Here is a 12,926-nt window from a genome sequence, read left to right on the forward strand (position 1 = left end):
GTGTGTGCAAAGACACTGACAGTTGGTTCCCATCACCGATGAGAAATACTTTTCTTTTTAAATGTCACAAGCGGTTCAGCACTGATAGGCCTACTTGAAGAAAGAACGTGCACGGTGAGGCTAAATTGGTTTGCAAAAACGTGAACGTTTGTAACTTGAAGACTTGTCCCATGGAAACAGACGTGATTTTTTTTTGTTTATTTTCTCATAAAAAGCAAGCATGGACTGACTTGACATAACATGCACAAATCAAATAGCTAGTGAACACAGATCAGTATTGACTTCAAGCATACGTTTGTTTAAGGACATAAGAGGCAACTTCTATTGTTGACATGAATAATTGAAGTTTTCAGGTGCTTCTGTTAATACCAATCCTGCTACACTGCCTCAAAAGTAAATATGCTCAATGAAAGTAGGTCACTCAATGATATGTTATGATCAAACTTCTCCGCAAGCTTCGTAAAAAGATTTTAGGTCCATCTTTGGTCAAACTTGAAATGCTTTCATGGGATATGTAACTTTGGCGCCCTCTGGTGGATTCATTTCTTTATTTTCCAACAGTCTATGTTTAAAATAGGCAAACATACCCTTAATTAAATGCGCCATTTTGTTCCCAGATACAGCGATTTGCAGATTTGATGAGAACATTACAATTATTTAGCTTTATGGCAGATGCCTGGAAACCAATAAGTACCAAGGAAAATATATTATGTAGGAACGAATGAGCAGCAAATTTATACTTCTACCTCGCTATTTTTTACAGAAAAAAATTTCAAGTTTAGTATATTCTTTGTAGTTAAAGTAAAATTATTTAACCCCTTGCAAAAACACATTTCCATATACTTATTTACACCAATAATGAAGACATTTGTAAACAAACAAAAAAACATCCAGATGTGAAACTGTGGAAAACATTTTTTATTTTCCCCAACTGAAATCTTCCATCCCTCATGGCACACAACCTTCTACATGAGATTCTCGAACTGATTTCATGTCCATCGTTTTTGATGTTGATAAATATCAGGCGCAAGTTCTGTTTTCACTTGAAAATCTTGCCCTGATTGAAAGGTTTGCCTACATGCTTGAATTCACCCTCCCATGCAAAGTATTCCTTCACCATGGTCTTGCATTCCTCACTGTCCACAGCCAACTTGCGCCAAGTGTATGACTCATAGTCGATCTGCCAATCGTCACTCAGCTGGAGAGAGAGAAGAAAAATAGATAAGTTTCAATTCTATCTGCATAGTTCAAGATTCATCTGAACTGTTTGAATTCATGTTTCTAACAAAAGTTGCACCCACTTGATAACACATAGCATTGTTCAGCATTCTGGAAAAAAAAATCTCAAAACTATGTTTAACTGCAGCTAAACCAATAAAAAGTACGGACAAGAGTTTGTTAACTTAAACAAGACAATTCTTCTGCTAAAATGCTTAAGTGAATCTCTTATGTAATATAGTTCTTGTATGAAGTTTTGGTTTACAAGGTGAGGCAAATCATGCAACATGGCCATAATTTACCAAAGCAACAACTTTACAACATGGCCATAATTCCTTTAAAATCTTTCACAGATATCACAGGAGATATGTTCCTCATGTGATATGCTGGTACACCCTCCCATGATGCACAAGCTTCCTGGTTTTTATTACAAAATGTTCTCGACTTTTGACAGTTACCCAAATAATCATGCATTCCACCCATTACATTAGGTTTTGGCTGTATGACCAAAAATGTATATAACTTTTCCAGATTTATACCGGTTCGCCGGTACATGACGGTATTTTTTTACAACATTTTCTACTGATTGAGAAAAGAAAGTGCGGTTGTTGTCCCTTTTATATGGTCATGGTGACAGTATCCCCTATAATTACTGCAAAGTTAAGACTTCTTTAACAACTGAATAGCACGTGAAGGTAACTTGCAAACATAATATTTAAGCAAATAAATAGAGAACAGGGCTCAAAATTTACTTTTTTCCTTGAAAGCACTGGTGCTCCCAACTTCAAGAGTAAGGCTTAGGATTTCAGGAAATCATATTTTTTTTAACATAAAATAAATGATTACGACGGGAACGAAATATGCAACATTACCGCTCATGCGCAAGACGCACGCAAACATCCAAACGCCGCCGTTTAGGGCATTTATATAGAAAAATGAAGATAAAGTACTGCCGTGGCATAGAAAGACACATTCTGTGTGAATGGCAGGTCACAGTGCAACAGTGAAGAGGGACCCCAGTGAAAAAGTATCTCGCTGCGCCCCTTTCCGCACGTTGTTAAGCTACACACCGATAATGCGGTATTTTACAAATTAATATCATAGCAAAAATACACACCAGTATTAAGTATGAACCAAACATTCTTTGGTTGTTGCTACAATTGGCCAATATTCAAAGTACCTAATGCTTCCTTCACTCAATGCTTGGATATGATGAAAGGCATCTAATCTGTCAGGCAGTTTTTAATCAGAGTTTGACAACCTCAATGTTTGGCATGTTTTTAAAACAAATGTTTTCTTGCATACACGTAATGTGACCAAATACAATACTGTGAAAACATTACCAAATTTGGCATTAATGCCAGTGGATCTATTTAAAACGTTCACTGTTTGTGTGACAACCTTACCAGCACGCCACAGAAACACATGTTTAATCAAAGGTTTGAGTTTGGGGTGGAACTACACATTTGTCCATACCTTAAAGGGGTCTTATGACACTGCTAAAACAAATATTTTCATAAAATTTAGATGTTATGCAATGTGTATACACGATTTAAGGTTAAAAATGCTGCATTTCCACATACCGTGCATGTTTGTATCTCCTCTTTGCCCTGCCTGCTCATCGCTCTGAAAAGCGAGATGTGCTAAGATTGGCCAGTTAACCAGTTCATAGTGATAGGTCGAAATACTGCAAGCCTCTTACCACATTTGGAACATCAGGTTCCAAAGCAATTGTACGGACAAAAGCCACCTTATTTGCATATACATTTGAGAGGTCTTAATCAAATCATACCACTAACTGACGTAGATTTGTGGGGATGTAGTAACACGAGGTGTTTCAGGCAGGTCTGGGTGAGCATTCACAATTAGATAGAATGCATCTTTTGTTCTGACACTTTCATTTTTAGGAATTTTACATGTCTAATACATGCATGGGCAACTTATAGCAAAGACACAGAAAAACACGTATTGGCACAATATGACCCCTTTAACATTTATAAGGGAATTGTAAAGCACTTACAGGAAATGCAAGATCCTGGCCCCTGAAGACCCAGATACCAGAGATACAGCTGTCGTTGTTTGTACCAAAGAGGATGACGCTGGCGAATGCGTTCTTGCGCAGTTTATCAAGTCGCTGGAACATTCCTGAAGAGAGGAACATGAGAGAACATGCACATGATAAAACATGTACAACTCTTGCACAAGTACCAAGAAAACAACAACCGGATAACATTCCTGGGATTTAAGGGGTGTTATTGAACAAAAAAAACTCCAAACAAGACTCAAGTCACTGCGCTCTGACCGTACCTGTGATAAGATTACAGCTCATGAAGGCCATGGTGAGCTCTTCAGGGAAGCGGTACTCAGCATACCAGATTGAAAAGCCCTCACGATCAAAATTATCACAGAAGTACGGCAACGCTACGGTCAGGGTGTCCTCGTTGGAGTACTTCCTCTTAAACTCATCCAAGACAAAGGAGCTAGAAGCAAGATGACAGAAACGAGATCAGAGTTTTTTAAAAAGACTCTTTATTCAGAACGTTTCTATTGGGCCGTCACACTAACAGTGCTGGAGGTGCATCAAGTACCTCTTTGGAAGGTGAGCAAATGGGTCTTTTGTTTTTGGCTCAGCAGCCAGTGCAGCTTCACATTCGTCCATCTCCTCCTCAGCAGGGGCGGGCTTCTTATCCTCCTTTTTCTTATCTTTTTTCTCCTGCTGCTGTGGCTGCTGCTGCGATTTGCCTCCTTCCTTGCTAACCTTCTTCTCCTTAGCAGGAGCATCCTTCTTGGGCTGCATCTCTGCAAACTTCTTGGCTAGAAAAATGAAACAAGAGGAGATACTTTTTAATATAAGAAAAAATAGCAATAAGATACAACAGATTCATTTTTAAATAAATTGTGTCTTGAGAATTATATTGACTCCACTTTGAATCATTATACCAGCATGCAGCAGAACCTTAATAAAATATGCCAATTCAAAAGTTAATTTTTAAATGTTTTTGCATCTTTTCACTGACCTAAACATTCAAATCAAATGTCAAAAAACACCCCTTTTCAAAGCAGTTTTTCACTCAAATTTCTGTTTCATAAATAAAAACACTACATCCATCAGGAGCCTGTTCCAGTGATTTCCAGTGATAGTTCACCCAAAAATTAAAATCTTCATGTACACACAGTTAGCCACATTTCAAACCTGTACGACCTCGAAAGATATTTAGAAGATTGCTGGTAATCAAACACCGCTGGTACCCAAACACCACCAGCCCCCATTAAATGCACATTCTTGGGTTAACTATCCCTTTAACTACATTTTTGCATCTAAATGGAGGTATTTTGCTCTACAGGTCTGTAATTTATCTTTATACTTAAAACTTAATATGTTAAAGGATACAATCTTTGAGAAACTTACCATCAAACTGAGCCATTTTCTCACAGAGCTTGACCTCTCCCAAAACAGCCTTAAACTGAGGTTGGTTGACACAGGTCACAAACCAGCGAGTGACATTTGGGTAGGGTTGACGGAAAGAGGGCTCAAGAACCTGAAGAAATATTGCAATAGCAATTTTAGCATCACAAATTCGGCTGGCCTGGAGAACATACATTTGAACTGCAAATCAACCAATTACTAGCAAAAGACTCTTTTAGCCATTTAAATTACTTCTTGTTCTACAGATATGAAGAGTCACTGGTGTCACAATTCGATTGTGATTATCATGTAAACAATTAGATTCAATATCACAATGCATTGCATCATCTATTTGCAATCTGTCTCCTCTACACACTCACACAGTGTAAAAAAAGTGTAAAATCAAGGCGTTTGTCCCATCGCATCCAGTGGTGCCGGATTTTTTTTTATAGTAGGTTCTATTGTTTTTTGTTACATCGTGCTGCTCATGTGAGGTGTAGACAAACGAGTCGCAACAGCAACTTCTCGTCTTGGTGGTCGAAGCAGTACTTTGACCGAATAGTACACTCCAGTGAGCAGAGACACAAACTTCTTTGATAACGTGAGTAAATCGCTTCGAGATGCAATGTGGCGTCTTTTACATGTCAGAGAGAGATTCAAATGATAACAGAAGTAACATTACTGGGATTAATGCAGAGAGTTGCCAACTCACAAGCATATGACGCGTTTACAAGCTCGTACTCTGCCCAAATTAATCTCACACCAAATAACAGACCAACATATAAAGTAAATACAGCCTGACAACAAAACTGTTCTTATGAGTGTCTGTCAGGATTGTGATGCATTGTTCTGATTATGCTTCACATCTTAACTGGACATGTTAGTAACAAAACTAACGATTGTAGTTTGTAGCGCGGACAAATCCGAGTGAGCGCTTATATCCGTCATTATGGTAAAACACGTCATCAGAGCGCCTATTACTATATTAACGCAAATTGAGAAGCTGCGCTATTAGAGCTTTTCGTCAAGTTGCCCATCATTTCATTTTTTCAGGTTATTTTAAACCGTTTACAGGTGAGAATTCTGCGTTGTTATGTTTATCAGTAGTGTCTTTCTGTAAAGACCCCTTCAAGCGGTCTGTATATATCAGGCAAATGTATAACATAAAAAAAGTGTAACCTTATGAAATTGTTTTACGGAGACATATTTCCTATACAAGTTACATCAATGCATTTATAGTTTAAAGGGAGTAAAACTTTTGAATTTAAATAAAAAAAAATGAAAAAACTTTAGTTTACTTATGGAATTTGTGGTTAAACATTTCTCACCATAGTTACTGTAGGTTAAATATGAAATATGTAATAATTTTGAAGCAAAGTCCGACATATTACAAATAATTTGTTTTTGTAAGATCCTCTAGTCAATTATGTATTACTTTTAGTCATTACTCAGAATCGTAAGAGAATCGCAATCTCTAAATGAAACCAAAGAATAGGGATCCTCAATTTATCCAGAATCGTACAGCTTTATACAGCACGATGCTAAAGTTCGATTAACAAAAGTCATGCCACTCAGCAGCCTTTCAGACAGCCATTTAAGTCACAGCAAGAGCGCCTCCAGGCAACTATTTAGCACTGCATTTCTTCCAATTTATTGTAATGGCAGTGGCGCACCTTGTTGATATAGGTTATCTTCGGCCTTGCCCATTGAGCGCTAGTGTTTGCAGTTATAGGGGCGATTCACATTTCGCATCTTTTGAGCGTGCAAATTCTTTTTTTTAAATGAAGAAATGCTGCAGGCTCGCGCAAATAGGAAGCGACGCAGTAGCACATTTTTCAGAGTGAAACTCTTTCTTCGTGACTTCTTCCTGTTCCTGTCACACAAGCATGGTATAATAAAATACACTTTAATGTGCAAAGCCATCAGAACCGAACCGAAAACCTTGGGAAAGAAACGAGGTACGTATTAAACCATGAGAGTATTGTTGCATCCCTAGTATTTATACGCTTTTAGTCAAAAGCAATGTTTTCAATACTTTATTTACAATAAAACAGTAACCATTGGCATGTATGAAGTTTAATTGCATTATTTAATAATAATTAGTTTTTATGCATCGATGCAGATACGAACGATTCCGCTTCTCAAAAACAATCGTATTCAACAGCAATGCTGCAGATCCCCCCCAAAAAATTACCGTACGCTACACTAACCATACACGACTAGCAGTCGCTTTTTTCCGAAGTGATACTTTTTTCAGTACGAGTGATCAGAAAGGCATTGGTAACAAATTTTGTGTGATGCTACTTTCATATTGCTATAAAATTTGAAACTGCAAAAACCACCTTTATTAGTCTTTCAATCAAAAGCTAAAACATATGTTGACTAACTTTTTAGGAGATAATTTTATTTTAGATTTGACTATTGATGGCATTCCTCAACCTGCTGTCCAACAGACACAATGAACACTCACCTGTTTGTAGAGCCACAACAGTGAGCAGGCAACAGTGATGTCAGCTAGACTGATTCTCTCCCCAACCAGGAAAGTGCGAGTGTTTAAGTGCTGATTCAGAACGGCAAGGACTCGTTTCAGCTCTTCTTTGGCCTGCTCTGTAGCCTACATGCAATACAACAAAACATTGAAAGTCTTACACATTCAACTAACCCAGCAAATCATGACAGAGTAATTTCACATTTTTAGAGACAGATCGTGTATGTATTTCCACTGGTATGTTTTGAGCAAATGTGAAGAGCAATAATAATTTGTATGTCGCTTTGGTTAACATCTGCTAAATTAATAAATTATAAAACAAATCAACAGTGGTACAGATCAAATGTTGATGGCGATCAAGGGCCACAAAAAAGTTTAAACTTATGTACATGAGGAATAAAAACCTCTGCTGATGACTGCAAGCCGAAGCAAAGGTCAGTTTCTGACTGGTGTGTTTTACCATCAAAGTATCTCTACGCCCAAACGCCACACAACTCATCTGTGAAAATGCACAGTCATGTAAAAAAACACCAACCTGTTTGTTAAACTGCATGATACCCAAAGTAGGGAACACCCAAGCACTGGCTGGAGGGATGATCTCAGAGTCAGCGAAGCTAACCCACTGCAGCACCTGGGCAGCAGCCTGGGGAGTGCTACCACGAATGGCATCATTGCTCACTGTCAAAATGATAAAGTAGAATTAATTACATACAACGAACACCTCCATTATCTCTATAATCACTATTAAAAAGCCGGTATGCTAGTAAAAGCGTACTTACAATAGTGAGCAATGGCATTGCTCTCAAACAGACAGAAGCCATCATCACCCTGGTAAGCTGGAACCTGAAGAAACAAAAAATCAATGAATCGAGTCTACGTCAAGAGCCGATACGCAGAGAGGGGAGCTTGATAATGCTGACCTTGCCCAAGGGAAAGTTGCTAAGGAAGGCAGGGGATCGGTTCGTCTGCCCAAAGTTGAAGGCAGGGGAGGTGCTCGCAATTTTCAGACGAGCTCCACTGTACTGGGCAGCAATCTGAGCCTTAAAGGCCCTCCAGTTCTCTGGGTACGTGTAGAGAGTCTGCAGACAGAAAATAGTTCATTTTTACACTTCGCTGATATGACACAGTTTCTCTCATCTCCATTGACTTTGTAGGAACGTGAGAATATGAGTCCATTTAACATGAACCCGTTTACAACACATCACACAGCTGTTCATTCCCAGCAGTGAATTGTTTCATAGACAGCCCATGTTGGATACTTTTATTAAAAATAAGACTAAAGTGAGATTCACTAATTAACTGAATGATGCAACAGCACATTTGTAGACCACTTTGTGTTATCAAGGTTAAAAACCTCGAGCTGAATTTGTTCTCACATTTTTATATAACGATAGGACTTAAAAACATAAATTGTAATTATTTCCAGTCACGTTGTTCTTACTGACTGCCAACTCAGTGCTCATTTCTCTCATCTTTTGTTGACACATGAACATATGACATAAACGCTTCACTTTCAATTAAAATATGAAGTTATATAACGTAACACAATATTCAGGCTTTGACAAAATAATTAATGTGAGAACGGGACACTATCAGCTTCATATGCCGCAAACAGACATGCAAACGTGGCACAAAAGCGGTGAAATGAGATCCTGTATTTCCTCCCTCTTAACCAACAAATAAAGGGGTGTGGAGGTACATATAAAATAAATAATCATTCCGACAGGCCAGACACAGACTATCAAACACGACGGAATGAAAGTAAAGTTCTGATATATGAGGATTGAAGTGATTTTGGGAAGATTGCTGATGGAGATGTGCAGTAAGAACAGGTCTATGGGTTTCTCCCATTTTACTCACCCCTGCCGCCATCTTCAGGACGAGAGAAAGGAGGAACGGAGGCGCGTGGCTGTGACGTTTAGCGCATTGTGTCGCAGAAATAATACGCGAGAAGTGCGCGCTGAAAGCCGAATGCGTTGTCATCGTTCAGATTTTTTATACATATATATATATATATATTTTGGTTTGCAGGAAAGTTTGACAGGTTCGTTTACAAAAGCTTAGTACGCATTTAAGTAATATTAATCACATATTGTAATTTATATGATTTAATATTTTTAATATTGTTACGTATTCCATCATACAATGAGCATTTTTTTGTATTTATTTACTTTAGAGGCCCACATCCCATCTGTTTCAGGGTGCTGGGATATTTTATTCATCACTCAAAGTTAAAGGACATGAAGCAACATGCATGTGTTGTCTGAGATATATGTAGTTGTGTTGCATGTCATTTCGTATTTCATTTCGGTCATTGAAATAACCAAGAATACTGGAGAAACTCTAGTAATGGACATATTTAATAGTTTTAGCCATAGATGCAGAAAATCCCCCTATAGACCCCTTCAAAAAAACATAAACGATGCTAGTTTGGATAAATTTCCTCTTACAGTTTTTTTCCACACTACACAAATGTTTTGAACAAAATGCAAGTTACATTTATAACCGAATCAAAATGTTAAATCAATACTTTTAGGATTAAATTTTTTGTTTGATAAAAATTAACTGAAACCATTATTCATTTTGTGCCAGTGTTTACCTATTGCAAATTAGTCAGTATGAAAGAACTGTGCATATTGCGTTTGAAGGCCTTTTTATAGATAGTAGATGGAAATCCTTTAGATTTTGAGGTGAAACTCCACCTTAAATTCACTCCCTAGGCTCCATCCTGCGGCGTTGCTTTCCATTTCCAGCCTGCTTATATGCATCTGCGTGCACTTGTAGAAGTGTTAACGCTCAAAAGAGTATACGATCTTTGAATTGCCTTTCTGTTGATGGTCTAGTGAGACCAAAGCAAGAACTAGCTAACTAGATTGAACACTTTTGCCATATTCTAAATGGGATCTATATAGTTCCACACTTTCTTGTACAAAAATAATTAAGAAAATATGCAGACATTTAAGCTCTAGGACCATAAAAAATTGATGTCATGGTTTCAAAAACTCGGCCGTGCCTCTGACTTTGACATCCTAAAAATATCATTTGGATGAAACATTTTCATAATGTTGTTTTAAAACATTTTGTGTAAGCTGTTGTTGTATTTAGCTGTAACCCAGGTTTAGTTGGAGGAAAATGTATTTAGTGATTGCTTAACACAAACATTGCAACTGTGCAAATTGGACTCTATGGGTTACAGATGGAATATACAAACAGACAAAAAAAGCAGTGGAGATTTAAAAAAACAATAAAAAATACAAAGTAGTGATAAACAGTTTGTGGTGTGTATTGTATTACAAAAGAAATATATATATATCACAGTGCAAAGGGCACATTGAAATTTACACAAAATGATTCATTTTAAAAGCAAGTGATGAATGACAGCATTATCATCTCTAAATATGTTTTCAAAAAAGTCCTAATAATAACATCAATTGCTTTCTCTGATGCCTCATTAATTACACTCTCCATTTTCAGGTCTTTCCATTACTTAGAATCACTGCTGAGTTACATTTTGTTCCCATTTTACTGTATACGATGATGTTCCAAATGTAAAAAAACGGACAATGAGAGGATAAAAGATAAGTGTTTAAAAAAAGGCTAGAAACTATTGATAACTTCTAATGCATGAGAACACAATTACAGTATATACATAAAGAAAACAACTATGTGTCATCACCGCAGAATTAAGCTTTGTATTTCCAATATTCTTGGCTGAGGATCAGCTGACAAGACCTGTAAAAATAACATCAAAATGGGTATACAATATATGTAAGACACAACATGCATTGCCAACAAAAGAAAGAATTAATTCCCATAAAATTTTGCCTGTCAGAAGATATTTCACAAGACTGACAAATCTGACACTTAATTTTAGATTTTAAGGATATATTTGAGTTAAGGATTAGCCTTAATCATTTAATGTACATTATCTAATGGTCTGTTATAGAGAATTAGATATTCTTATTACAGGGAATAGTAAAAAGCATAAACTGTGATTTTTTTACAATAGAATTTCAATAAAGGTAACACAAAGATGCATGACACTGATTTAAAAACAGATAGCAAAAAACCTACCCAAATAGTCATCCATGAGAGATCCAATAGCAAACTAAAAGAAAAAAATGAATAAGTTACATACATCATTTTAAGATTTCTGATAAGTATAGTAAACAATGCTATCCAAAGTCATCAATTACAATATCATTCTTATCCACTCGAGTTCCCACAATCTTTAGTCGAATTTCATCATCTTGTTGGATCACAATGTCCTGTTAAAGAGAAGAAAATGAAATAGTGTATAGTTGTGGTACTTTAATAAGCATTCCCTTCAACCACCATTTCTTAATGGTGATTTACTAAATCTTACCTCATCAACTGTTTTATAGCAGGGAGGATTTGAGTTTGGGTCAAACTCCATCTCAGAGGGAATAGACTAAATACAAAAATGACAGGTGTCAAGGAACAATTACATATTGTGGTCAAATATGACGTTTTGTCAGTTTGTAAATAGATGACTAAGAAGTCAATGAAAGAACTTTAAAATTAATTTGACCCGAACAGAGCACATTATAATTTTGGACAATAACATGGCTGGGTAGAAACACCTCAACTAACCACATAAGATAATAAACATGTTTTCAATATACATGTAATGAGGGGGTACATAACACTAAACAACATAAACAAAAACACTTCTTATTGGAAACCTACATGACGAGAAATGAAACAAGACATGGGGCCAATTTCGGTAAATAGCCCAACCTGTAAATAGAAAGAGAAGATAGAATATATAATTAAAAACTATAGCAGGTTACAAGAGTTCACGTATGATATCCACGTTAATAAGGAATCCATGTCTCAATGTTATCTACTATTCCCATACACATCAAGTTGCACTACAGTAGAATAGGGTGCACACAGTTTAAGAAAATTGGACTCGTACTTTGTTAACTTGTGTGACAACAGCATCCACCACTTCTCCTTTGAAAGGACGAAATACAATTGCTTTGTATTTGACAGGGTACAACACAAAACCTCTGCCAGGTTGAATCACACCAGCGCCGATATTATCAATTGTAGTTACTGCAATGACAAAACCATACCTGCGAAACAAAAGAGACATATTAGATCAACATCGGTGGACATTATTTATTTATTAAGATCTCCACCTTTCATAAGAACTTACTTTCCCGTACACGTCCCCTCCACCTCTGTGAAAAGCTTCTGTTTGACCGTGTTCAGAAGGTTAGGTCCGAAGTACCTTGGATGGAGGAGAATCTCATGCTCCAAAGAGATCTATTGATAAAACACAATGAACATGCATGGATATTGCAATTTCCATTTATTCGAAAATTACACACTTAACTCTTATATAATGCGAAACAATTGAGATCTTACGTGATAAAACATCTCTTAGGGCGTTGTGTCTGTCAAAAGTACAAACTTTGTTCAAAAGGAAGAGTAAATTAACTCTAATGTATTATTTTGCACGTTCGAGCGCCGATCTTCAAAAAGCGAATCCGGCTACTAAACAGAATATCCGGTGACTTCGATTTCAAATTAAGAGTCTAAACACATCTTGAGCAGAATGGCTTTACACTCAAATGTTATAAGTAAAGGGTTGCTTTAAGTTTACTTTTTTGTGTTGTATGACGTTTTAAATGAAATATTTGTACATTTCAGTATGAATTACAAAATTAACAAACAAAAATATTGGTAATAAAATAATTTATACATATAACGTTAAATTATTGATCAATATTTTTTTGATAATATCTACTGAAATTTATCACTAATATGTTATTTATGGTTTTC

General features: G+C 36.6%; 2 protein-coding genes across 2 annotated transcripts; both read right to left on the reverse strand.

The window, feature by feature from the left end:
* Nucleotides 1-897: 897 nt before the first annotated feature.
* Nucleotides 898-9,065, reverse strand: eef1g (eukaryotic translation elongation factor 1 gamma). Its single transcript, XM_056770245.1, has 10 exons — nucleotides 8,973-9,065; nucleotides 8,033-8,191; nucleotides 7,892-7,955; nucleotides 7,648-7,790; nucleotides 7,095-7,238; nucleotides 4,628-4,757; nucleotides 3,807-4,032; nucleotides 3,526-3,698; nucleotides 3,239-3,363; nucleotides 898-1,198 (listed from the first exon to the last, which is right to left on the reverse strand). The coding sequence occupies exons 1-10, from the start codon at nucleotides 8,982-8,984 to the stop codon at nucleotides 1,040-1,042; spliced, it is 1,335 nt and encodes a 444-aa protein (XP_056626223.1). The 5' UTR covers nucleotides 8,985-9,065; the 3' UTR covers nucleotides 898-1,039.
* A 1,306-nt stretch (nucleotides 9,066-10,371) lies between these two features.
* On the reverse strand, nucleotides 10,372-12,649 carry polr2g (RNA polymerase II subunit G). Its single transcript, XM_056769784.1, has 8 exons — nucleotides 12,510-12,649; nucleotides 12,298-12,407; nucleotides 12,055-12,214; nucleotides 11,823-11,873; nucleotides 11,479-11,544; nucleotides 11,309-11,380; nucleotides 11,187-11,220; nucleotides 10,372-10,844 (listed from the first exon to the last, which is right to left on the reverse strand). The coding sequence occupies exons 1-8, from the start codon at nucleotides 12,519-12,521 to the stop codon at nucleotides 10,831-10,833; spliced, it is 519 nt and encodes a 172-aa protein (XP_056625762.1). The 5' UTR covers nucleotides 12,522-12,649; the 3' UTR covers nucleotides 10,372-10,830.
* Nucleotides 12,650-12,926: the final 277 nt, after the last annotated feature.

The sequence above is a fragment of the Triplophysa dalaica genome, chromosome 16 (assembly GCF_015846415.1).
Source record: "Triplophysa dalaica isolate WHDGS20190420 chromosome 16, ASM1584641v1, whole genome shotgun sequence".
NCBI lineage: Eukaryota > Metazoa > Chordata > Actinopteri > Cypriniformes > Nemacheilidae > Triplophysa > Triplophysa dalaica.

Bases quoted from the DNA above. Each gene is read 5' to 3' on its own strand.
- eef1g (XM_056770245.1), bottom strand. The intron at 4,033-4,627 runs GTAAGTTTCTCA...TCATTTTTCTAG, and splicing joins GAAAATGGCTCAGTTTGATG to CCAAGAAGTTTGCAGAGATG. The intron at 3,364-3,525 runs GTACGGTCAGAG...TCCTCTCTTCAG, and splicing joins GAGCTGTAATCTTATCACAG to GAATGTTCCAGCGACTTGAT.
- polr2g (XM_056769784.1), bottom strand. The intron at 12,215-12,297 runs GTAAGTTCTTAT...TTTGTTTCGCAG, and splicing joins GAGGGGACGTGTACGGGAAA to GTATGGTTTTGTCATTGCAG. The intron at 11,874-12,054 runs GTACGAGTCCAA...TTCTATTTACAG, and splicing joins TTGTCACACAAGTTAACAAA to GTTGGGCTATTTACCGAAAT.